Source organism: Poeciliopsis prolifica, unplaced genomic scaffold (assembly GCF_027474105.1).
Source record: "Poeciliopsis prolifica strain line A6 unplaced genomic scaffold, Auburn_PproV2 SCAFFOLD001, whole genome shotgun sequence".
Classification (NCBI taxonomy): domain Eukaryota; kingdom Metazoa; phylum Chordata; class Actinopteri; order Cyprinodontiformes; family Poeciliidae; genus Poeciliopsis; species Poeciliopsis prolifica.
The window spans coordinates 19,153,336-19,180,827 of NW_026562376.1; the positions used below are offsets into that span (position 1 = coordinate 19,153,336).

The 27,492-nt window shown below is 41.9% G+C and overlaps 1 protein-coding gene across 2 annotated transcripts in view; it reads right to left on the reverse strand.

Moving 5' to 3' along the window:
• Positions 1–6,710: 6,710 nt before the first annotated feature.
• tmem117 (transmembrane protein 117) overlaps positions 6,711–27,492 on the reverse strand; it is a 49,467-nt gene continuing 28,685 nt past the window's right edge. For both annotated transcript variants that reach the window (XM_055034100.1, XM_055034109.1), the window contains exons 4-8: positions 21,681–21,780; positions 18,583–18,680; positions 16,668–16,827; positions 11,730–11,859; positions 6,711–10,246 (exon numbers count right to left, since the gene is read on the reverse strand). In XM_055034100.1, the coding sequence (XP_054890075.1) occupies positions 9,585–10,246; positions 11,730–11,859; positions 16,668–16,827; positions 18,583–18,680; positions 21,681–21,780 (1,150 nt within the window). In that variant the 3' untranslated portion in view covers positions 6,711–9,584. The remainder of the gene's footprint in view (positions 10,247–11,729; positions 11,860–16,667; positions 16,828–18,582; positions 18,681–21,680; positions 21,781–27,492) is intronic.

Below are 27,492 nucleotides of genomic sequence, written 5' to 3' on the forward strand. Positions count from 1 at the left end.
GATCTGGGTGTGATTTCTGCGTGCGTGTGTGTCATTACTTCAAACAGAGCACTTGTTAATATTATAGTATTTCTGAAATTCAATACGTCCTCAGGTCGTTGGCCCAGCGCCCTTGTTTCTGCTCCAGAGCCACACTTTAACATTTTCTGTTATATCACATCAATAATCTCCTCCTAACACAAATGTTTAATTATTTAAAAAAAAAATGATGTGAAAAGACTTTTGCTCTGAAGTGTTTTCCATGCAAACTAGTTTTTCTATCTTTAACTACAGTTATAGAGTGATTAAAAATATTGGAGAATAGCTGCGCACAAATTTGCATCTGTCAATTTTTCTTCAAGAAAAATTGTTCGGTTCGCTGCACCATAATGCAGATGACCTGACAGTTGTTTTTTTTTTTTTATTCTCGAATAAAAATACTTTTGCTTGTCTATTATCACCATTTCAGTTAGGTATAGGCAGGCTTATCCGTTAAATGCTCCTAACAACATATTTTTCTAAATTATTCATAAAATGTCTGGTATTTGGGCTCTGTTTGAGGTCCTCATTAAGATTGTTTCATACACCAGAAATAGACACACGGAAACCTTTTCTGGTTGTTCACATGGATAAGATTTTACATTTATACTCTCCTCTTAAGTTTGTAGGTAGTTATCTCTCATTTGCCTTGTACATAATAGTTGCTGTCTGGTAAGATACGAGATCAGAGGGCCACATAAGAAGCGACGGCAGGTCAGATTTGGCCGCCGGGCCTCGAGTTCGACACCGTGGTGGTGAGCTAATTTGATAAACACACTTATGTAATTACATTTGACCTTAATAGATACATCTATAGCCATGCCACTTTCAACCATACCTCGATTACATTTAGTCTGCAAAAAATATTGCTTGTTTTTGTTTTGTTCTTTAGCATAGCAAAGCAAGGAGACCAACTTTGAGACGGCTTTCATTTTCAATGACATTTTAATCAGCATACGAAAGTATCAAGTCACAGTAATGGCGCTTGTGTGGCGTCGTCTCCACGCAGTGTCGATCAAACCTGGACTTCTAAAGCCTTAATGAGCTTTTACCCCCCAAAACACTGAACTAATCCTTCTCATAAAAACCAGGCGCGAATCTGGGAAAAACAGAAACCTGTTCCAGCACGGGCAGCTGCTGACCTCACATCTGGCAGCCTTTGGCACAACCGCAGCGCTAATTCTCCTCTGCACTGAGTTAAATGAGCGGACATGTTTGCACAACGCAGGAGTAGCAGCATTTAAAGCCTCTCTGTCTAACTGAAGGGAACTATGCAGGCTGCGCTCACTTGTTAGAAAGCGGCGATAGCACTAAGACTTTACTGACAGCTTCATCCGGAAAAATATGCTTAGTCTAAAACAATGTATAAACGATGTAGATAAATTCATTCTCTAGTATTTACCAAAACCAAATAGCAAAAACCAATTGGCATTGTGTCACAGAATCATTTTATAATTATAATTTCTATCATTTCTCTTCTCCAAATTGGGTCAAAGTTTTCAACCTGATGTTTAATTAATAAAACTGCTCAACCTTCGTCCTAACATTGATATCTCAGCATTTGGGATGAGGAAATATGTTCGCAGCTTTTTCTGTGCAAATATTCTGTCTCTGACCTTCTGCAGCTGATTTTTAAGCACAGCCTCAAAGCTGCAAAATGCTTGAATCAAAAACTAGTTTTGGTTTGGTTGTCGAAGTTTGCAAAGATCTTTATTCACACACACGCCGACAATGAGTTCATCTCGGCATTGGCTTTTTATCCCTCAAATAAACTCATATTAAAGCCCATTTATATACCAACACACTCTCCTATCATGTGACTTTTTGTTTTTCTGATCCTGGCCTAAAAAGTGTTTATCTCAGTTATTCCGACTCTGAGCTCATCAGAGTTGGATCTTTGGACAGAGGACACAGGCAGTAGAGAGTGTGTCCACAGAGGCCGGCCTGCTTTGGTCCAGCAGCTTCTAGCTGCTGGTGGCAACAGGCCAGTGGGCACCTGAGTGCTGGTGGAGCAGAAGAGCAGACCGTTCGTCCAGCTGGCTCCTAAATGTCCAATTTTCCATGGCAGAGCACAATCGGCCCTCCACAACAGATGCAGGGGACCCAACCGGGAGTCCACTGCAGCGCCTGTCCTATATTCACATTTAATGACCATACATATAAATATGATTTTGGCTGGTGAGTCAAAATCATACTTGGTTTGCAAAAACTCACCACTTTGTCGAGGGTGGAAGTGTTATTTCTGCTGTCAAAACGAGAACTGCATCACGCAATTATTTCTTTAGTATTTGTCTGTTGCGTTTCATCGATGTTGAACGCTCCGAAAAGATTATCAGACGTTCAGAGATGAAAGCGTTTACCGTTTATAGGTGGAGACTGGATTTTGTTTCTCTTTTACAGGATATGGTTGACTGGCTGTACAGACAGGTTAGCCTGAAAATGGGAAAAACAGCAATTTTAGTTTTATGCAGAAGTGCAGTGGACAAGGTAGAAGGTAAATGAGATGTCTCACTACATTAGCGTAAAACAGAAATTGATTTTAAAAGACGTCATTCGTGATACTCCTTTTTTTTTTAAAATAATGTGCCTCTACTGCCTAAGCAAAGTATCCAAGTCTTAAAAGACAGCAATGAGTCCTTCTGGTCGCAATCTCCACAATAGCATCCGTCTAATTTCTCTTTAATGTAAACCACAAAAGCCCTGACTGTGCAGCATGCTGAACTGCTTTCATGACCAAGTTTAATTGAGCAAAATCAAAACTTTTTTTGAGGAAATTATCAGTAACATTTTCAAACCCCACCTGCAACAATTCGTCTCTCATGCCGATGTTCGCCCAACTTTGACCAAGCAGTGGTATAATTACAACAGTACGAACCACCACTGTATTGTTTTGTGGGGCTTTTCCTGTCAGTTGCAGAAGTTAAAATCTCTTTTTGGATCTAAACTTGGCAAAAAAAAAAAAAGTTGGGAAATTGGTCAGCTATTTCTTCCTGTTTATTTCTTCCAAAAATGATGTCATTTGTGTTTTGGTGAGCAGAGCTCAGTACGTGAGGTGCAGCCATCACAAACTCGCCAAATCATCTCTGGCAATATCAAAAAAACGTCTCCTTCTTTTGACTCCATTGGTGTTGATCAATGGATTTGATAGTTGAGGTTTTGAACACACATGTAAACCTGTTGGGTCAACTCCCATGCATCCAATGATTAATGGACCATTTCTCCTTGATTCATCTCCGATTTCATTGAACAAATGCCAGACTCTCTCGCTGTTTGTGGCGAACCTTTAGGGGTTTGTTTTCTCTTTTAGCAGTGAGCCGTTACATTAGGCAGCTCTACATTTAGTCTCACCGAGGAACAATTAGAGCGTAACCTGCTCCGCTTCTTTCACAGCGAAACATCCTGGCTGGGGGATTCGGTCCTCTGAGTGACTTTTTTTTTGGAAGATTTCTCCGAGCCACGCGTTCCTCTGTGAGGCATCAGACTCCTGCAGAAGGAACCGGTGATGAATTCAGTTTCCCCTGTGACCCTGCAGGGCCAGACAGACACCATCTCACGATGGCTGAAGGTGTGTGGGGCTGGAGGTCGGGTTTGAGGCGGGGGGCGGAGGGGACTGTCTGGCTGGGACTGACTGCACTGATAAATTTCACATCGTCTCTGAGAGTCACAGAGCTGTCAGTGCAGAGTGATGGGCCATGCCAGGACATGATGCACTGATCTAATTGGAGAAGAGCTCAGAGACAGCGGAGGAGATTCCAGCTGATCTGTAGCTCAGGAGCATTTCCTCCGGGGATTTTTCCTGGTTTATATATAACCGCAGGTGAAACAACAGCACAGTTTTCTTTTGTTAAGCCAAAGTCGGCTTCAGTCTTTCACCAGTGGAATCAACTGTGAATAAGGGTTAAAAAAAGCAATAGGATTAAAAAAAACAACTACTTTTAATCAGGCTTGATTTTTGGGATCTGATCTGAAATGCGGAAAAAATAATAATATTAACAATTTATGTTACCAACACAATTAGAACCGCATTCAGTGGACGGATGAGTCACGGCAAACATTTCTGAATCTCTAACTTCTGATGTGCTCTGAATTACTGCCTGGTCCGCCAAACATGGAGCTCAAAACAAAAAACAAACTTAAATCAATATCGTAAATTCTCAGGCATTTGGCTCACTCGGCGAAGGCCTCCCTCAAACAACTAATTCATCCTGGCAGCGAGATTTATTTTCCAAAGCAAACAAAGACCATCGGTAAGACCTCAGGTGTTGATACACCTGCCTGTTTTTTGTTGTTGTTGTTGTTTTTCCCCCTCAGGTTTTCTGGAAGCACCATCTGGCTGCGGATCTTATTGGAGATCGTTTAAAGTGAGGAGTGAGGCCCGTTGGAGTCGGTTGCGCAGCGACACTTCAGAGGAAACGCAGGCCGACGGCTGAAAGGAACGGAGCTCAAACCTGAAAGTTTGTGTTTGTAGATTAGTCTGCTTAAATGTGTACAACTTCGACTTGTGATTTGCCGACAAATAAAACCTCATTTATGCCAAGAGTAACGGCTATACTTTCACTTTAACGGAAGTTGGCACAGATGTTTTTATTTGAAATATTAAAAGTCTGTTCTTATTTTTGAGTCGGCTTGAATTGGTCTAAAATCATTGTGTCCTAACCTTTAGGAAAAATAATTTCTAGTATTACACTATTTACAATATCTACACCAAATGCATATAACCATTTTTGATCATATATGAACTTCTTATTCTTTTAATTTTGTAAATTCTTGAATTAATTTTAATAATTCTTGAATTCTGACATAATCAGTGTCAGCGTTTCTTTTGTTTCAACAACATAACGTCCCACGATTCTACGGTAATGTGTATTTCTGGACAAAAGTGTTGGGTTACTTGCCTTTCATCTTTCATGACATCCGATTTCAAGGTTTTATTTAAGGCGCTGACCCACACTTTACACCTCACACACACTCAACTTGGGAAGTGTGTGTAAAGTTTACGAGTGTGTTTATGCTCCAGGAGAGCATTTTGTGAGGTCAGACGCTGACGTTGGACCAAATGGCCTGCCTCTCAGTCCGCTCTAATTCACTCTAAAGGTGACCTATGGTGCTGATGTCAGGGGCCTCTGTGCAGACCAGTAAAGTTGCTCCGAACCGGGTCATCTCATTAATGCTCTTGTTTTTGTTCTGAGCAGAGTTGGAGCGGGCCTGGGCCAACTCCAAACCGCTATACACACAGTCGGAAACGCAACATTGTTCAAACAGTCTTTGTTAAGAGCCTCTTTCACCACCAGCAGAAAACCTCCCAAACGATTTCAAACAACATCGGCTTCTTGGCTGGAGATCTCCGTCACCAACCGACATACAAAATATATAACCAAACCTTACACTTTAAGAATGTTTTTTTTCCCCCTCACTTTTATTCACTACTCAATAATTGTTACTTTCGTTTAGCATAAATGCTGCCTCGTACCTTGTACCTTCTGATTTTAGGTGGAAAATGCCGTCGGGTGATTTGACGATGATTTTTATCAATTTGACTGATGTCCATGTCATAATGTAGTACCTGATCAATTTTATTTTCCCAACAATCACCTCACGCAGTAAGAAAACGAGCTGAGGTTTTATTAATCACAAACCCAGCAGGGTGATGGGTGAGTCCTTCTGTCTTTTTCCTGCTTGCCCATTTCATGCTTGCTGTGCTACCTTGACGAGTAATGTAGCTTGATAAATTTAATTGATAATGTTATTGGGGCCCCCACTTTCAAAAGCACTGGAGAAACAGGAATCATAAAGCAATGATAGAAATATGAAATTAAGGTGTTATTATGGGTCAAATGAACTAAGTTTGATATATTTTGACACTGCCTTGCTTTTCTATCAGCTTGATAAATTTGAGACGCATTATTTTGGTGTTGGTTCATTATGGATCTTTATCATGAATCTTGACCTACCACAGTGTAGATTATAAAACATAGCGTGGAGCCAAATTGGTACCAAATTTTAAATGTTAAATAACATTTAAATAAATAAATAGCCCAACCTGTCTATTGTAAGCAATATGAACTGATCCACAATATTGTAACTTTTTCTTTCTTTCTTTTTCTTTTAAACCTTCAGTCCATTAATTGGCTCTTGACTCCATATTCTTCTTCTCGTAGCGCCAGTTGGACGTTCCTCATCTTGACACCAGGAATCAGGAAGGCCTGCAGGGAATTCGGCTTCCAACGCTTCCGATCGAGTCGCTAACTCATTTGCACACAGAACATGCTCATAAACAAACCTCACCGGGGGGGGGGGGGTGAACAAAACACGCAACAGACTGAAATTGTTTCCCGCCGGCATAAATCAAACGGGCCTGGAGGAGGACTTGTTTTAATCTGAGGAGGATGTTGTGTATACAGGTTACATATTCGAGTGTCCTTGTAAAGAGATAGCGCCATAATTTCTGGTGTCGCCCACATTAATTGGGGCAGCAGCTGCAAGGAGCTTGACCTGCGCTGTTGCTTGGCAACTATTAGCCGAGCGTATAGAGAAAATGTAAACCAGAACGATTGTCTCCACCTTCTCCACCTTCTCCACCTCCTCCCCCCATGCACCCCCATGCACCCGCTCACTGGGAATTACTTAACAAGATTTGAAACCTTCCTGGAATCCCAAATGGGAGAAAAATGAAAAATAATAGTAATAATACGAACAGAAAACGGTTGATTTATTGGCAGCACAGGATTGGACAGATTTACAACACAGCAAAAGCAAGGAAAGGTCCAGTTATTGAAACAAAACACAAAGAAAGCAACAAATCAAGAACACCTGAAAAGTCCAGCAAAAAAAAAAAAAAAAAAACGGTTTCACCTTTTTTTAGTTAAATGCTACAATGTGATTTGTGGATTCTACTGTAAAAAATAATAATAATAAAATAAAAAGAATTACAGAATGAAGAGCTGCAAAGCAATTATGCTAAATAAAACGGACCTCTTCACAGAATGGCCTCCGTCAAAAACGGGCGTCCACAGACACGGCGCGCTCGATTAAACATCAACACAAAAAGGAACCTCAGATGTAATAAACTCCAGTATGGAGCGCCTCACCAGTATATACTGTCATAGTACTCCGTGTAATAACCTTTCAGTAGAAAAAAAACAACATCTTATTACAAACAGAAATGAAGCACGTTACACATCATCTAACTGGATGTACTAAATGAATACATTCAGTTAATGTAATACTTTTAAAACCACTTTTACCTAATAAAACTGAATAAAATCATTGGCTTTTTTTTTTATTATTATTTGGGTGTGTTTTGCAAAAACACAAATTTTTACTACTTTGTTTGTTTGCTTGATTAAACACATTTTGAGCAGAGCTTTAAGCCATTGTGTGTATTTGGCCTTTTCTTTCCAAGAGAATCAACTCCATCTCTGGCAGGGTTAAAACGCCGGATTATCTGGAATCTTTGGTCGCAAAGTACTTGTTGAAATGTTTTAGCACACATGCAAAAAATAAAATATATATTTATATATATATATATCTGTAACTCATTAATAATTTAATTCATATTTGCACTTTAAAGAAAAAAAATGATGTCTAAGGGCACACTTTTGGACCAACTCCCACAGATCTACATTACAAAGCAATAACGTAGGACATGAAAATTCAGAGAAAGAGGTCTTTACTGCAGCTACAGAATGAGTTCAGAGCAGCCGAATGATGTGCAAACTGAATAATATTCAAAAAATATATACCTGCAGAAACCCACTTCCAAAACCTTCAAAGATTATTTAGACATAAAGAAGCCCTGAGCTTTAAAGAAAGAAGAAGAAGAAAAAAAAAGAAAGAGAGATACCCCTCCGCTTCAATAGCATGTTTATGCCAAGGGCAAAACCAACCTCCCGACTCGGTTGATATTCAGAGAAAGGAGCGGGAGCCGCATTTGCAATCATCGAGTGGCTTGTTGCTTTGCTATTTCATCTCTGCTGATTGCATTTATTATCTTCGAGCCTAATATCGAGTGAGGGGATATGAAAAGGTCATCAACGTAGATTGATGCTGATAATCGCGCCATTTCGACAAGAGACATACGTTTGAAACGGATTAAAAGCAACATAAGAGAATAAATTAAAAACGGCACGAGCCGAGGACCAAAAGAGGTAACAATTGTTGGTTTGATATGAGGATATACAGCAGGGATCAGTCAGGCAGACCATAATTAGGACATCTTCCGTAGCAGTAGGCTGTTGGTATATAAACATATGAAATATCAAGGCACGATTGTAGCTGTAATACTGCTCCAACTCTGAATTGCAGAAGCAGAAACACTCCTCGGATATAGGCACCCATTAGTTTAACCGTGACTAAAGTAAATTATGAAAATCCAAGCCAGCACCGTGTCAATTAAAAGTTTGCCGTCTGTTTTAAAAAGATCTGCTTCACATTAGGCTAGTTGCATCAGAACCGGTGCCAATATGGAGGCTTTTTCAGAGGATATCTTAGAAAAAATATATCAAAACCACACAACCTGCTCTCTTAATGTCACTTACCCGAGCACATGTACTCTGTATACTGCTCAGCAGAAGCATCCTTTGACATATATATATATATTACATTTTTACACAAATTTGTATGTGTCTTAATTGGATTTTATATGAGGACGAAAACAAAGTAAAGTATAACTATTAAGGGAAAAACTTAAGATTTTTAAAATTTATTTTGCAATTTAAAATTTTTGCATTTATATTCTGCCCCTTTATTCTGATACCAATAACAATAATAAAAAAATCAGATAGAGTTTATTAATAAATAACTACCATCAGTAAAGTCACAATTATGCCACAAATTACCTACGGGTGTCCACCTGAACAGGAGAGAGGCGGCCAGGAGAGGTTCAAAGGTCAAGTGAAAGTGTTGATATGATGGCATTAGTTATGCACTATGGAGAGAGTTTATTTCACTGCTGAAATAAAGTAATGAGGAGTTTTGTTTACAGTAGGAGACAAAGCAAACGTGAAAGAAGAAGATATTCCGATCATTTAAGATTAAAACTGGATTTTTGGACCACGTACAAAATGCTACAAGTGGCAGCAAATAACAACCCAAACCATGCAGACTGGTCTGTCTGAATGGTTCGGATCAAAACATTTTCACGTGTCATAGCGACCTAGTCAAAGTCCAAGCTCAAATCCAATTGAGAATCAGGGGTAAGACGTGAAAGTTGATGTTCACAGACACTCTTTGTATTATCTGATTAAATGAAATATTGCCTCAGAGGGGCTAAATGCAAATGGAGGAAACAATTTCCAAATGATTATTTGAAAAAGATTCTTACTCCTCATCTTCACACTACGTTGTATTGGTCTGTCACATAAAACCCCAATGAAAGACACACGGCTTTGCTAATGTAATGTGTGTGTGTGTGTGTGTGTGTGTGTGTGTGTGTGTGTGTGTGTGTGCGTGCGTGCGTGGGGGTGTGGGTGTGTGTGTGTGAGACGTTTAGCGGGTAAGAAAACCTGTAACAATCTGAAGTCTGGGTAAATTCTTTCTGCTTTGCCGCAGTCAGAAAGTTGATGCGTTCACGGCGAGAGTCTGCGGACGTCAAACGACACAACGGGCTCGTCTTGCACCGCGTTGTCTATCACAATGCTCGGGTGCGTCTCCTGGGTGTCCATCGAGATGGTCGAGTTCGTAGAAGGCGTCGCTCCGAAGTGCGGCCCGTCCACCGCCAGGAGCATCGGCATTCCCGACCGCTTCAGGCTATCGCTCATGGTCAGGTGCGTGTCCTCCGGGGTCGCTCCCATCTCCTTGCTGTACTCTGAAGGCGATTTCCTCTTTATCCTCTCATACGCCTTGTCTTGGCTTTCGGTGAACGTCTCGCTGTCCTGAAAGCGTCCAAACAGCCAGACGAAGAAGCCGAAGAGGACAAACGCCGCCAGACTTGGGATGAAGGCCAGGCACTTGATGTCCAAACTGGCCCCGGTGTAACGGCTGTGGAGGAACATGTCCCGCTCCACGTACGTCTTGTTGGTGCTCGGGTTGATGTTGGTGGAGCGCCACTCATAGGTGAGCGTGCTGTGGTTGAAGTCTCTGAGCGTTTCTGGCTCTTCCACTGTGTAGATCTTTTCTCCTGGCCCAACATACTGACCGTACTCATAGGGCTTGTAGAAAATCTGGTTCTTCCACATGTTTAAGTCCAATATAAGCACTAGGAAGATGATACCATAGTTGAACCACTTGCCTTAGGAGAGAGAGAGAGGCACATGAATAAGGGTTAGGGTTAAGGTTTGGAAGGATTGGGGTTGTTGTCCAATAATAAATTAGAAAAGTAATTTTTCAGGGTGAATTTATCAAGATAAGTGTTAATAATTAGATCAATTTCAAAATGGGTTAATTTAATCAACAAATGTAATTAATTAGAGTCAAAAATGTACATAGGGATGAAAAACTAGGTTATCAATAAACCTGAGACTTATTGGTTCCCAAATTCTTCTCAATTCTTCTTCTTTGTTCTGCTTTGGTGAAACTGGGTTGGATTTGGGTGACACAACAGGAAAAGGACCCCAGAAAAGGTCAAAAGCAATTTTGGAATGAATAAACCAGCCTATCGTTAAGTTTCTGAATCGGCCTTGAGCTCAACACTATTGGAAGTAAGTATACTGACGTTGCTCTAAAGCCGGGTCTCTGGCAGGAAATCAATGAACCTTCCAAACTCTGCCAAGAACATTCAGCCAGGTCCCAGCCTGAGTTTATTTGAGCCCATATGCATAATTTTAACACCATCATCGAGTCCAGACGCTTGGATTTTCAGTAACTGAAGTTGGTCGTTGTATGGCGATACTCTCCCCAAAACAAATTCAAATCAAGCTCAAGCCAATGACGATCTCGTGTAAAACCTCTGACCTCTGCTGCCCGGGAATACGCCATCAGAGAGGCATACCTTCACCGTCACGCATCAGGACTCCCTCTCGCTTTGCATTCAGCTCATGCGCCGTGAAAGAGAAATCCATTTTCAGGTGCTACTTTACAAGATCGCTATATTACCACGAGACGGACATCTCCTCAGGATGACTGATAGCAGGCAAATGTCTCCCCAGGTATACATGACACCACGAGGAAGACGATGCCATCTTCCCCCCAAAAGATGTGATGCTAATAAGCTTTTAGTTAAACCAATCACGTCGTGGTGTAGCCACTTGCATCACGCTTAATGGCTACCCAATGCAACAGGGTTAACAACCTCTTGCAAAAATTACCGCCCGCTTTGAAAATGTAGCGATTAGCTCAGGAACATTTGCTTTTTTTCTTCTTTCTCGGCTCTCAGCTGAGAAAAATGGTGGGAGGTGAGAGCGCCGTTTTAGAGGGAAAGCCGTACTCGTTCGCAGAGTGCACTGGCGCACGTGAGGAATGATGAAAACAGAGCTGAAGCGTCTGTGGCACCTGCGTGACACATCAGCTACACATGCATTATGAATGGCTGCCATGGTTTTAACAAACGAACCCTTCCCGACGGGGAGGGGAACGGGGAAAACTGGAGCAAGACACGCCACGTTTTTACTCCCAGTTTGTTACGAGAAAATGAAAGGTGCTTCTTCCTCATCGACTGAAAATGACGTCTTCCAGTTTCCCTGTCGTGATTTTTGCCTGTTTGTAAGCTGCAGATCCTCCACGTAGAGCAATGACACGACCGTCTTCCTTTTAACAGCATCGCTGCCCGAATGTACCTGTGATGTGAATGTGGTACTCCTCCTTAAAGACCCGCTTGCAGACAGGAAGCTTGACCTTCACATGTGTTGTTGACATTCCAGGTAAATTCATATCCAGGTCACCCATGAAGTGAGGAAACTCCCAGTCCTGTCAAAAAAAACAAACAACAAACACACACACACACCCACACACACGCACACCCCCACCCACACACACACGCACACACACACACGCACACACAATCGCCCATCAATTCAGTTAACTTCAACCAGATGCGGCGGCTCGAGCAGAAAAGAAACAGAAACGCATTCAAATGACAACTTCAGCAGTGAAAAATGTCAACCGTGCATCATCCGTTATTGGATGGTGCACACTTCACTGAAAGTCTCTCATATTAGCTGATATTAAGTCTCGGTGGAGTCTCTTCACACGCCGACTGAGGGTCAAACAAGGTGTCGGCCGCCGCGGCGCAGAGATCGCACCGAGTGTTTACAGGCTGGTGGAGTGAACCGGCGCGCGCTGGGATTTCAACATGTCAAAATGCATCAACAGGCAGAACAAAGTGACATTTAGAAGCTGCCGATGCCCTGCGGTGTCACTAAGCTACTTCCCCCACCGCACCCCCACCCCTCACCCACAGCATGAAGCTGGAAACTACAAAAGAAGAGCTGCCACTGTTCATACCGACACGATTCACAAGTATGAGAAAGAAATCCCTCCCTGAATGTTTCAGATGGCGCAGCAGCCAGGAGTGGCTCAATGCGGCGGAGATAACTACTGCAAATGCCTCGGTTTGGAGTGGACACGCCGCACTAGGGCTGGACCACACGGCTGAACAACGTATCGTCATAAAAACGTTACATATCAGCCGATGTCAATGATTATTGGTTACGTTTTTGTTGTTTTAAATATCTGAAAACCTAATGACATGACCTTTTCTGTTTTATACACAGTTTTCATTCTACTACATTATGAGGCCCTGTATATACATACATACATACAGATATGTATGTATAAATTAATACTTAATCTCAATAAAACCATCTGCCACAAATAAGTTTGTGTCATTCTTACTTGTATGAGAAACAAAAAAATAAATAAATAAAAAAATTAAAAGTAAAAACAAGGCAAACAGAAATCGCCTTGATCTGAGAACTACATACTAGCTGGGTTATTAAAAACCATCTTCCTCCAACAAATGAAGTTTTACAAAAAATAAATAAAATGAATCTAACAGGGACATACCACCATGTCTGCCTCCTGTGCAAAAGTGCTTACACACCAAATACAAAGAAATCGAGGTTCAGCAGAGGAAACGGCTGGGGAAACACACAGAAACATACACAAACATTCAATTTTAAAAAAAGGTAAAACCCTGCCTGGAGCTAAATCCAGACAGGACATTAATTGGCCTGAGAACACCTCCATCCACTATTCTCATGGAGATGAGAGATGAGCTTTGGCGCCGCTTCGACGTATAGGTGGACAAAGCTCTGCGGACGGCCGCGGCAGATGAAATCCTATCAATGGGTACAACGATGGTGACGGCCGCTGGTGCTGGTGCTTACGGCCTCCCCCCAACCCTGTGATGGGGATGGCTGCTAGCTCACCTCGTAAATTACTGCAGTAAATGTACTTGTTGTACACTGTGCAGGAAATGAGAAGGGCTGGTTGTAAACGGATCGCTGCGAGTGGAAAGTGACGTACAGCCGAGGGCGGAGGACTAAAAACCTCTCTGTGAGGGTGTTACGGCTCGGGGCCTCATGGGCTGGGTTGCAGGTGTCTTATTGTCTGTCTTTGTGTTCCTTCCCTTTACAGGTGGTTTGTTCATTTGGAGCACAGAGCATTTAAACCTGGCCGTCTCCAACTTCTGGGTCGCCTTCTGCATCCCACTCAGCTGCTTGACGCTTGTGGTGTTTTTTTTGCTGGGCCTCAGCTCCCTTCCTTTCACACCATTGTTTGTTGTCTTTGTTTTTGGACGTCGACACTTCCAAAGGCACTCATACACCACTGATGCTGACATCCACAATCCATTGTTGTTTTTGTTAATAAATATTCCTTTTTATGCACTTTTACCACTGCATGATCTCCCGTTTTGTTATGACTTTGAGCCAGTCGTGACACAGGGGCATTGCGTGAACTGAGCTAGTTCATTGCATCTGCATAATCACATTGGTCAAATTAATGTGAAAAAAAAAAATCAAAGTGAGAAGTAATTAGCAGCCAGAGCAGACCTTTTTAATATAAATACATATATTTTTTCAATGAAAGCAGCCTGAAACTCACTTTTGGAGCTGTATTACAGATTCAAGGGAAATATACTGGTGACCTTGCGAGCTTTCTGTGGAGCGCTCCATTTGTAACGCTCAGACATGTTCTCCCAAGAAACTGCTTCCTTTTTTAATTAGCACAACAAACAGACCAGGGACATATACTTAAGTAGCAACAAATTTTAGTCAGGCAGCACCGTGTGTCTAATGAGTCCATAGCAAATCTCTTTGGATTTTCTGTTATGATTTATACACAGGAACACGTGAGGGTCATACAGTAACTTGTAAAACCATTCACACCTCTTGAACAGTTTTACATTTGGCGATGTTGGAACCACAAACTTTAATGTATTTTATTGGGATTCGATGTGGCAGACCAACACGAAGTGGCACTCAGCTATGAATCAGAAGGGAAATTAAAATTGTTTAAACATCTAAATAAAAAGTTACGTGCTGCTGATAATCACAGATCAAATCCAATGCAATAAATTGGCGACGAAAACGACCCAGTTCTGTCAGTTTTGTCCACTTGTGAACCGGAGTCCGCTTGTGTTTCGTATAACCTCATAACAGTCTAGATGCTATTAGAAAGCACAGCTGATTGTCCAGTAGACTTGGTTCGAATGGGGGCCAAAATTGCAACATTTGGTGGATTTTCAGATGGCGCGGTTTTCTTTCACACTGCACAGTGTCAAGCGAATCAAATCCTTTGAAAGGGGTAAAGTCCCTCTTTACTTCCTCGGTTGCTGTGAAGCTGCAACAAGAACCACTGAAGGAAATGACACGAAAGCCTCTGAAAGCGACACTGAGCTCAACTTCCTTCCTCACAAAATGCAAACAAAAACAGAGTAGTGTCAGATTTCAGCAGTTGTAGGATTTCTATTTTGTTTTTGACAAAACTCCACGAGCTATTTCTCTTGCTGGCACCAGACACGCACATTTTGTCTGTTTGCATTTACCCAGAATGCTAAGCGCAAGAGTCTGCCTCCTGCGTTGGAGAGGTCTCCAGTTCGCTTGGCTTTCACACTGCATTCGAACCGCACCAGAGTTCACTTCAACCAAACTGAGTCTTAGGTTTTCAGGCGGACAAGTGTTCACTCTTTCCCACTTTCTAGGCAGACAAACTATAATTTGATGATAGCGAACTAAAAAAAAAAAAAAAAAAAACCTGGTGTGAATCAGCTTCAGCCATTGATTAAGAAAGACATAAAAAAAAAAAACATTCTCATCAACAACAAAAAAAGAAAAAAATGTGTGGAAGATATTCATCCGTTCAGATTACGCCAAGATTTTGGTCCACATGCAGAAACGCTAAGTCAGCTGGAAGACATAACACTGCAGGTCACCCTGCACCTCTTAACAGCCAGTGCTGGGGAACAAACAAAGAGGGAGAATCTTGTTAAAACCAGAAACCTTCATGTTATAATGAAATATAAAAATACATTCCTCTAACAGATTGCAACTGCTTAAAGAGAATTAAAGGGACTTCCTCTGACTCTCCATCTTCTCACTCCATTTCTTCCAGAAGACACTCGTGAGGTGTTGCTGCTTTATTGCGATGACCTCTCTCATTTAAACAAGATCATTTTTTTTTTGTTTTATTGAGACATAAAGCTCAATGAAAGTCATAATGAGATTTTAAATTCACGCGTTATATGCCATTACACAAAGACACTTTCTAGTTTTAACAATATACCACACATGCATTTGTTTAGCTCTGGGAGTTAAAGGTTTAAACACTGGAAACACCTCTAAATACAAGGCAGGCAGAACTGCCATGGGATGGATTATACTTAAGGATATTCACGCCTTGCAATGGCCCAAACATAAACCCAATTGTGAATTGTGTGCAAGATGAAAAAAAAAAAGAAAAAAAGCTGTTCAGGTCCTCTTTCACTCTGAGTTTGAGCTGTAATCGCAAAGAGAAGTGGCGAAAAAAGTTTGGTCTCTTAAAGTTCAAAGCATTTTGAGACGAAACTCAAAGGGCTTGCAGCTTTCACTGCAAAGTATTGACCCTAAAAAGAAAGGAAGAGAGGGAAAGAGAGAAATATAGAAAAAGAGAGAAAAGACACTTTTCACTCTTTTTTTGCTGTGGTCTCTCACAGTCCAATAAAGACCCTGAAGTCAAACGTATTGAGGATGTAAAAATTGGAAGAAAAAAAATGCGATAAACTCGAAAAAGGTACAACTGCTTTTGCGAGGCACTGTGTGTGTTTGCCATGCTTCACTCGCGAGGTGTCTTCAGTACAAAAGCATTGGTGGCTTTTTCTGTAGAGGTTCAGTCAAACCACATTCATATTTATGAGATGGTGACATAAATGGAGAACACGGGAGAAAGTAATAAAACGGCACAAAAAAAACAAATAAATAAATCAAATTGTGACTCATGAGCATTTAGGAACAGAAACTACGCTCAGACGTGTTGGATCAGGTGTGGGGAAATCAGAATGGCAGGACTGAAAGGAGAGAAGGAGAGGAGAAAAAGAAAGATTTGTGACCATGCCAGCTGAGAGTGATCAAACACTTTCTCTTTTCCAGAGCTATGTGCCGCAGAGCTCCGTTGATGAATAGGGAAAAATGGGAACTGGCAAGACGGGTAGTGGACTGAGCCAAGAGACGTCCATGTCCCTCCCCCCTCCCCAACCCTCTCTTCCTTTTTTAATTGGCCACAAGGGAGCGTTTTACCTGCATAACAATGAGAAGGTCGAAGACCAAGATGAAGGAGGCCAGGAAGGCTCTGGAGACCTCGTCGCTGGGCAGGAAGCCGCGGTTGAGGTTGTCCCAGCTGATCCAGTCGGTGCTGATGACCAGGACCACCACCGAGGTCAAAGAGATGAGCACCGTCCTGCAGGGAAGTGAAGAAAAGTTAGCGTGAAGGGAGGGAAGGTTAAAATAAAAAAGGAGAAAAAAAAGTGTGGCAAAGAGAGACAGAAGGGAGAGATCTGTGAATGGAACAACGAAAGTCTCGGGGTGCATTCATACCAGCCTTGTTTCGTCTGCTTTAATTGGACTCTAGTTTGTTTTCCTGGAAAGCCTGTTTTCATTTGGAGAAGTGTCAATACGGGATGGAACTCTGCTGCAAGGCAAACTCTTGTCCACCTATAAGCCGAGACGTCGGCTGGAATAAAGTGAATTCTGCCGAGATCGCTCCAAAAGCAGGAAGTGGACTATAGCACAGGGCATTCTGGGTGAATACAACCAAAATGGTGCTGCAGTTCTTGCTGCAGCACCGTCACAGGTGAAAAGGGTGAACAGGTTTTTCAATCGGTTTGTTTCTTTGACGCAGTGCAGTGAGGAACCAAACCGCACCAGTTGAAAGCGTAGCAATTTTGGTCCCCAATCAAACCGAGCCCACTGGACCATCAGGTGTGAAAGCACCCTTAGAAGACGATGTGAATAAACAGAAAAGTCTGTATATGCCAAAATAATGTAAATCCGAACTCAACTGCTCACCAATTTCCATGCATTTACATGTTCAACACAAAACCGCTCGTAGCGATTGCTGTGTTTTCTTGCATAAGTCAGCTCCACATTCACCGTTTTGCTGGAAAACATCTTCATTCATGTGAAGAGAGACGCACTCTCCTTGGATTATTCTCCACTGGATATTTTCCCCTCAATGTCATCCGACCATTTTTGTGCTGCTGTGTGCATTTTCGCACCGCACGACGGCCGGTTGCCCTGCAGACACAGGCTGCCAGCTTGTATCCCATTTCAGCAGAGCGGGGGAGAAAAGTTTTAGGAGGGGGTTTTAATATTCCACAGCGGGATTCTTGCTCTCGGAGTGGCCAATCTTTTGGCAGCCGTCTGTCGGCCGGCCGCCGCAGTGTATCGACGAGACCCGTCCCGTAGAGCATTTATCAATCACATTTCAAGCTCTGATTCCCAAACGATGGCCTCGTCAAATCCAGCCATCGATTGTGACGGCGCGAGCCGGGGCCGCCCGTCAATAAAAACGAGGGAAGTCGCAGAAGAATTTGTCTGCTTGGATTTCAAATCGCGGGCGAGTCGATTTCAAGGGAAGGGAGGAAATATTGGCGATTGCGGCCAAACTCTCTTTGATAGGTCCGCATACGTGCCGCCGAGCGTTGCGTGTCCTTCAATCACTCCGTGACCCGCGAATGAACCGATGGCGAGCACGTTCAGATGTCATATCTGACTGACAGCGATCACGGCGAGTGAGTTAGCACCTCTGGGACTGTGCAGCCCGCGGTTGCATACTTATAAGCAGAAATCGGACCCACTAATCTATCCCATAATGGGCATATCAGACACGGTTTGCTGCATTTGTTTACAGTTTATTTCAGGGTCACAGCTTGTGGTAGGGCTAAGTAAAAGACAGGTTTGTGGCACACCCAGCAACCTTGCGCTGTCCATCGATTTTCACCCTGCTCCTCTAATTAAAGGTGCTGACACTGAATGAGGGCAGATTAACACGGATATTCTCTGCACGCAGCCCTGCGACAGGCTGCTGAGGCCATAAGACGTGCATGCATGCGCACACACATCTTTGTGAAGCATCACGCTCCATGCAAACACATTTGGTTTCACCGAGGATAAAGAAATGCATGCCATTGTCGAAAAAAAAAGAAAAACATACCAGAAGAGGACGATTCGATTGTTGCCACGTTTCCAGAACCTTCTTGCAGCTTTGCCCCAATCTGGGTAGTGTTGATCCTGAAGCATCATATCCGTCACCTGAAGTGAATGAACAAAAATTCAAAAAGGCAATGATAAGAAGGGTAATAAATCATTTAGCAACTTTGTAAGACATTTTTTTATAGACCAATATTATCCAGGCCTGCTTTTTCATTTTTAAAAACACAAATTACTATTCTATGAGGAACGATTTTAGCAATTCCTATCAGAGGATTAGACTGAAAATGGGCAAGCAACTGCAACCATTTAAAAAAAAAAATTGCCTGGAGCCACTGTTTGCTTTTGGATGATATACTTAACCGCACTAGTCAGTGAAAGGAGAGTGAAAGCAGGTCTTAAAATGTTTTTCTTAACCTCACCAGTTTCTTAACCTGACAGCACAAAGGCACAACAAACTCCATTTAACAAAGAAAGAAATGCACAAAGCAACAACAAAAAACAACAGCAAGTCACAACTCAACAAAATCTGCAGCAAATGTCAACACAAAACATCAGTTTAGCAAAAACAAAAGCTGCAACACAACTAAAAAATACACACAGCAACAACAAAAGTCACAACACAGCAACAAAAATAAAAATAAAAAATCAACAAAATCCACAAGAAAAGTCACAACAGCAAAAGCCATAAAGCAACATGAAAAGCCTCACCATAACAAAAAGCACAACGCAACAAAATTCACAAAAAGTCACAACACAAAAACAAAATTAATTTAACAACAGCGAAAGCTGCAACACAACAACAAAATGCACAAAGCAACAACAGAACACAAAAGTCACAGCAACAACAAAAGCCACAATGCAACATAACTAACAAAAGTCAACGCAACAGCAAAATCCACAAACAAGTCTCAACATAGCAAACGCTGTAACCCAACAAAAAACACAACATAGCAGCAAAAAGCTGCAATGTAACTACTTTTCATTCAACAACATGCAAGAATGAGCGTATTTTTCCACATTTGGAACTCCATACCTGGCAGGTGCACTTCGTGCTCCCGCTTTCACACTGTTTTGATGTATTAACATAACTTCCTATGTCCAGCCGCCTCTCGCCCTTTCACAGCTGGAGGTAGATCAGTCCCTCCCAACCCCAACAGGATAAGAATGGAACGTAACTTTCACTTCAGTGTGAATGTTGCTTTAGAAGAACTTCCCTTGTGGCTTCTGCTGTTTTGTTGTGGCTTTGCATTTGCATTTCTTTGACCCTTCTGGGACACCATATTTAACAGCATAAAAGGATTTACATTACAAACACCAACATCTATAAAAAAAACACCGTCGGTCCAGGTTTCAGGTCATGCAGCTCTATTGCATAGTGCTTCCCCCATGTTGTCTGTACATGAAATTACTTTGCCCAAACTAATTTCATTTTGGACCCTTAAAACTATGGCTTTTAAACGTTTTGCCAAAATTATGAAGTTTAAATCGTTCTTAAATAAATTAGCAAGAAACTTTTCATTGAGAAATTGCAAACTTTTGACTGCTTATCAATAAACTTAACAAAGAGAAGTACTTTTTTCAAAGTAAAAAAAATCTACTATGTCCTAATCCTTTAGGGTTGATTGTTTTCTATGTTCTGGTACTAAAAAAATATACTTTCAGTTATTTTTAAGATGGAAAAAAGGGGCTTAACTTGTTTATTGGTTGCTTTTTTTCCCCACTCTTTAGGACTAAAAGTCACAAATAACTTTGAACAATCTCCCAGTGACGGATATTGTTGACTGGACTTCCTCCATGAGCGGCAGCTGACGGCATCCGTTTATGGGCGGACGAACATCCTTTAAATCATAAGATATTTTTATTGGGTAGTGAGTTGTTTCAGGATGCTGTTAATGCACAAATCAACATTAGTCTTTCTGCAGAGCTGCAGCAGTCAAGGTCAATTCAATAAAGCGCCTGACAGCAGATTGTAAAGCTCGTGCTGGAGGAAAGTATTTCAAGCAGGGAAATGGGAGGTGATTTTTGCTCTCCTTTGACTCTAGCAGTGAGCGTACTCTGCTCTGTGGAGGAAACAAAGAGGTCTTGTTCAGAGTGCTTTATTGAGTTAATAATAACAATAAAAAAACAAACACTTGGTGAATAATTTCTGGCATCAGCACTTTTGTCGTCGCATAAAATTTCTGTGCATCCGTGAATCACCTTCCTCTTCCGCTTCGCCCTTGTTCCCCTTTCACCCGTTTCCTTCTTCCTACTCCAACACTTTCTCTCCCTCTAAAGTATGTACCTTGGAATACTAATGCGACGGGTGAGGGAGGTTGGCAGGTTTGTCTCGGCTGTGAGCCCCACTCCTCCCAGCAGAGGAGACCCGCTCCCGCTGGAGCTCCTCTCCTCTTTCATGTTGAATAATGAACAGAGGTGCGTTCCTCCTGCAATGTGCCCCGTCCCTCCATTGTTTTCCCTGACACCCCGTCCCCCCTCAGATCTTTTGAGATCCTCTGGGAGTCGCAGCCTGAACTAAATTACTGCTGAATGCTGTTCGGATGTAGCGGGCACATCCGACCGCGTTTCTGTTTATTGGCAGTAATCGAGGCGTTCCGAGCCCCGTCCGCCAAATCCGACCATTAACAAAAACATCTTAATACGATCTTGGATCTGTTACTATGAAGAGAACAGAACCTTTAGAAAGATGCTAAAAGATATATTTTTTGGGGGGTGGGGTGGTCATAAACTTAAAGGCCAAAGTTTGATTTACTAAAATTTGGGTTTGTGCTGTTGCTAACTGTAGTGAGCATCTTACCTGTGGCAGAAAATTTTTATCAAAGGAGGCTCAGAGAAAGTCTGATTCTGGGACTATTTTGTGTTTTAACTTATATTGGAAAGCAAAAGGCTCCATACCATAAAACTCAAATGACAAATACCAGTGAACAAGTTCATCTGGAGCCCTGGTAGAGCTGGTGAAAATGTTGATCAGGACAAAATAAGGTCACTCCGAATACAAAAAAACGTTCGGGTTATCCCCACTCACCAATTCAATGCTGTAAGTAACTGGAATGATTGTTTCACTTTTGAGCCCCGTAAACCTAATAGCTCCATTCTTACCATCCAGGCTGTAACAAAATCTCCCATCCACGTCCCCACTGCAGCAATCTTCATAAAGCTCTCATTCCTGATGCCCATATATTCTGTAACCATGTGAGGCCTGCGAGCACAAAAGAAGAAGAGACATAGACAGGACATAATGAACGCTGTGTATTTTTTTGGAGCGTAGAAGAAGAGAAGGAGATGAAGAAGAAGGTAAGAGCACTGTCGAGGAAAATGAGAACAAGAAAAATTGTTCTCTGCCTCTAAGTATTATGATGCCGGTCATGATGGTCAATCAATATAAACCTAATCCTGAAGAAAACAATGAGTGCTGGCTCTGCCTCGCACAAAGCCCCCAGGATTGTAAGCAATTTACCTCAATGCGGAGGAATCTATGCTATATTTCTGCTCTCGTTTGCTTCAGCAGCCTTTGGCAAACTATTCATTTGTTTTGCCGTATTTGTCTCATGTCTGGTTTATTTTAGATCAACGAAAAGTTAGCGTCCGCCGCCGCACGTGCAAACGAACCCGCAGTGGGACCCCGCGGCGCCATTAGAGAAAACAACCTCCCACGGCGTGGCGTCCGGTAGGGAAACGACACGCTTTCTACGGAGACCCAGCTACTCCTTCGGGTCTGTGCGGCGGGAGAAGATCAACCGCTTTTTGTTCAGTCTCGCAAACCCACCCACCCAACGCACACATCCCATCCCACGCTACATCACTCCATTTTCTCCAGGTAATAGCTCAGGAGGGAGGGAAAGTGGGTCAGTCGCCTTTTCTATATGGAACTTGCCAGGGAGAGAAGAAGAGGAGGGATGTGCGGAGGGGTTTGGGGGGGGGGCGACGAGCCCTGTTTGATCTTCTGGCAGCTAGTGTCTTAGAAGCTGAAGGAGAACAGGTGGGCGCCAGCCTAATAACCCCCCCCAACCCATCCTGCTACTCCCGCCGCCCCAGCAGGTCACACTCGTGAATATAATAGATGACGATGGATGGAAGCTCGGGCTGTGCTTTCAAGAGGTCATATTTGAAGTCAATGGTTCCATTCATCTTTGTTTTTCGGGGTCATTTTGTGGCCGCGAGCGAACACTGAAATGATTCCTCATTGCACTCAAAGCTTTGGGAAAATCTTGGCTACAATCAGAGCTTATTTCCAGAACTTTTGCTTCCACATGATTGTTCTTCCGCCCCCCATTTTATTCCTGGTTTGTTGTTTTCTTACTCAGCTGTCGGAACATAGTGGAGACTATATATATATTCACAGATGGAGCAGAATGAATTAAGTTGTAATTATTATTATTATTAATGTCAGTAGTGCATCATGCAAGTGGCACAGGCAGAATGGAGTTCTCACAAGGCAGCGCTGACGAACCTGTTGATGTTTGTCACATTATGACAAATGTATCGTGTTAATGTGATACACTGTTTGTTTGTTTTTTGGGGGGGGGATTTAATTTATTTCAAACAAATTTTCAAAAACAAGAAAACAAGCTATCTATCAGCAGAAGAGAGGTAGATGAAATTTAGCTGAGCAGCTCTGATCAAGCATGATGCTGTCACTTTCCACTAAACAAAGAGTTTTAAATGTAGGTCAAAAAGTTCAATGTTGGTCTCATGACTGAACTTTTTGAGGCTAATTAGCAAACTGCAAATGAGCCTCTAATGGTTTTCTTTGCTCCTCGTCTCTCATTCATGACCTGTGGAATTCAATGAAAGGCAAGGAGAAAAAAATAAAAACGAAATTTTAATTTTCTCTCAACAACAAATGTCACATGAAAGTAAAAAAAAAAATAATAATAATAATTGAAATTCAAGTTTTTTGTTTTCCTTCTCCTCATGGAACTTTTTTTTTCTGAAAGAGGAGTATTAAAAGATAGTGATGTGCGAAATTTAATCAGCCGACAGAGTGAAAAAGAAAAACAACTGCACATTACAAATGTTCATTCATACTAAGTATAGAAAGCAAACATTTACAAATCCGTTAGGGTTTTAATCAAGGCTCATGCATTTTCAAATTATGACACCACGTCATGATCTGAAATGTTTTGAGTATATAATCATCCAAAACTCAAAATATCTCTAAAGTTCACCTCAAAAAATGGGGGGGGGAAGAAATCTTCTCCTCCGAAAACATAAATCAGGTGTCATTTCCGCAGCATATGTCTAAGGGTATTTGACAGGATCTTATCGACCGAAATGTGCAGTCCTGCAGGTGACGCATAGCCTCGGTTAAGCCGGCAAATAAAACCGGCCTTGATTGGAATGGCGATTTATATCTGCATTAAGTCGGTTAGACACACAGTGGGTTGGCTCCGCTCCAGTTTCCAAGGAGATCCCGTTGGGAGTCATTTACCCGCAGCAAAATTCTAATCGATTCTTCTGAAAATGCTGTCTGGCACCACACGCAAGGGCCTCTAGATCTTAAAAAAATAAATAAATAAAAAGTACTGCTGCCCTTCTCGCATATTTAATTGACCAAATGTTACTCAACCAGTCAGACAGGGATTTTAATATCATTTGCCCCCACCCCCTCTGCTTTTCAGAGCACCTATGATGAGCTTGGGGGGTAAAGAGGGGGTGTGGGGGGAGGGCTCTTCGTACTGCATGATCAGAGGCGGAGCACTTCTGGGTTATTCATGCCGACTGAAAATTTAATGGCCTTTAGAGCTGGATGACCTAATGAGAGATTTCGGTGTCATGAAACATCAGTACAGTAGCACCATGAATAATCAGCTCTAAATGGTTCCCGTGGCCTGATCTCGGAGTCGTTTGCTATGCGAGGGCCGGCGCGGCCGACTCGGGCGGCTCTGACCCCTCGGAGGAATTTTATCAGGTCTCCCACACTTGTTCGGACATTATGTTCAAGGACGCTCGATGCCTTTGTGTCTCGTTCTGTTCTGTCATAAAAGTGAGGGCTGACACGATGCAAGAGGACACGGAGTTATGGAGTTTAGAAAGTGACCCCCGTCGGATTAGAACTCAAACGTTTTGGCTTTGTTAGAATATTTAAAAAAAAAAGATTTACTGCACTTTAGGTTAGCTTGGTTGGAAGCGACACGGCTTAAACTTCATCGCAGAAAGTTTTTAAAGATGTACTTCTGGATTTGCTTGGTTTTTATATATTCATAAAATATAAACATTTGAATACAATCTCAAAATATTTTGAGAAAGAATAATGGTCTTACCCCTTCCATGATTTTGTTTAATTAAATGAAATGTATTTCACATTACATTGTTAAAATCTGTAAGCTCCCTTTTTTCCCTCCTTTTGTTCAATTTTATCTACTCAATTTTGTTGAAGATAAAGGTTTTAAAATCCAATGCGAAGAGAGCTTTCAATGCTCTGAGTCATAAAATTGCCTTATTATATAAATATATATTTATAGATTTCTCCCCCCCACCGACTCTTTGGGCATATGTGGCATCCCAGCTTTTATAAACCTGCTTTTTCTGTCAGAGACTGGCAGTGATTTAGTGACTGTAGCGACTGACTGACCTCCTCTGCCCTGTAAAAAGCTGAACTCATTCAGAACATTAAATTGCGACCTTGGCTGGCTCCACATTGAAATGCATTGCCTGTCTCTTTCCTGTGCACTGTACAGTACCCAACACTGCAAGAATTTTACAACAGTGGTTACCAGGAAACATAAAGCCGCCACTAAAGACCTTTTTTAATATCGCTTTGCCATCTCTAAAGATGACTTAAAGGCCGATAGCTCCCTTTCCCACCCCAGAATCAGCCAAATAAGTTATTAGAACTACTGCTGATTAAGTACATCACTCCTAAATTTCTCCAGGCGGTTTTATATACAACATTATATCAAGACCTTCCTTTTCCACTGTCGTCGTGAGCTTAAAAGCCTCTATGCAGCATTCACGTCATTACATTTTCAGTGTTTTTGTGGTTTTTCCTTTGGATTGCTTTGTTGAAACCTCGGACACAATTTGGAGAAAGTTTACAGACATCAACAAAGTACACGAATTACATGCTTTGTGTGCGTTGGTGTTTGTTTAGGCAGAGCTCAAAAGGTATAACACAAAAATGAAATAAAATCTCTAAATGGAATCTGAAACTGAAGCGTCGTTCTCAGGTCACGAGTATCGATACCCTGGCGATCGAGATGCAGGATTATGGGGAGGTTGGCTGAAGTCAACCTCCCCATATATATAATATATATATAAATATATATATATATATATATGTATATATTTTAGTAAATATATATTAACTGATATATATGGTTCCATACTTTGGATATCAGCTCAAATGTTCACAATTGTGAATCCCTACATCAGACCAGGGAATTTCTATTTGTTGTTGTTTTTTTTTTTTTATCAAAATCTGTTGTCCAGCTCTAGCGAGCCGGTGTGAGCTGCAGCCTCAGCCCTAGCTGACCTCGGTATGGTCTTGTGGTGCTGTAGCAAATCTACTTCAAGGTTTGACACGTTGTGCACTCGGAGAAGGAGTCCTGCAGATTCCCAGGCTTTTTGTGTTGTGCTTTATTTTGAACCGCAGGTTGAAATCGGAATGAGGTGGAGAGGGAAAGGAAACGTTCCATGAACAAGCTGTTACATTTTCTTGCATAATATATATATAATGGTGTGAAAGGTATGGTTTGGGGGGGCATGCTGAAAGTATTTCTAAAATCCGCGGTGCAGCATACCTGTCTCGGTCCGAGTTGGACGGGTTCTGGGGCTTCGGTTTTTACACTTACCCCGAAGGTCACTCTGTGTTCTGGTGCAATGAGTTTTGTTCTCTAGGTTTCCAAAGTTTCTGTTAATTTATCTCTTAGTTATTCAGTGGGCGTCTTGCTTCTCGCCTTCGTACTGTAGCCCTTGTCAGAAAATGCATGTCCTCAGGTTCACTTGTTTTTCCACTTTCCCATTTCACCACCTGCTCCCCGTTTCCCAGCCAGTCCGCCAGCTTGCACTCAAAATCAATCCTATCCTTGGGTCTCATGGTTATTTCTCACATCCATTTGTTTGCCTGATTATATCGAACCTACCAGCATGTGCGCCTCATCAAAAGCAAGTCAGCTTTCTTATTATCTCCATTTACATGTGAAATGCATCGATTCCCAACGTCCAGAGTTTAGCTTAGATTTTTAGTTTTGGAATTGAGTTGATACCGGTTTACACAAATTATGATTTGAAAACTATAATAACCACAGTTCAAAGGTTCCACAAGTTATTGACCTTCGTGACGCAAGTGTTCAATATTTATTGATCCACAGAAAGTACAGCGTTGTCTTAAAAGGCTTTTTACACCTTTCGTGCTTTCTTTGAGTTCGTCTTTTAAGCACTTCACTGATATTGAAAGGCTACTTTTGAGTGTTCATGCTTGTTAGCACTTAGGTATTTACTGACTGGAGAAAAGATGGAATGCCTCAGAATGGCCAGTCAGGCTGAAAATTGGCCAAAGCTACTTTTCTCTGTACATCTCTGCTCCTACGTTGCTTTCTAGCTCCCAATGTTCTGGACCTTTGGTGCATTTTCAATTTTCTTGCTCTTGAAAAAGCAAGAAAGTGGCCTCTAATCTATCTGCCCGGCTGCAGGTTGCTTGTACAGATGCTCATATCTGTAGCAAAATCCCGCAGTGGCAATTAATTCTTGCTCCTTTAGCTATTAACATGACGTCACTTGTGCCGTGGACAAAAGCACGCAAAATCAGACACCACCAAAGGAGAAAAATGAAAACAACAAAAGGGGAAGATGGAGGCTGCTAGAGGATACTGACTTTATAAAGTTAGATTACAGAAAACAGGATGGTTTAAAAATCCAAGAAGAACAAGTAAAAAGACAAACAAAAAAAGCTGAATGAATGAGCCCCTTC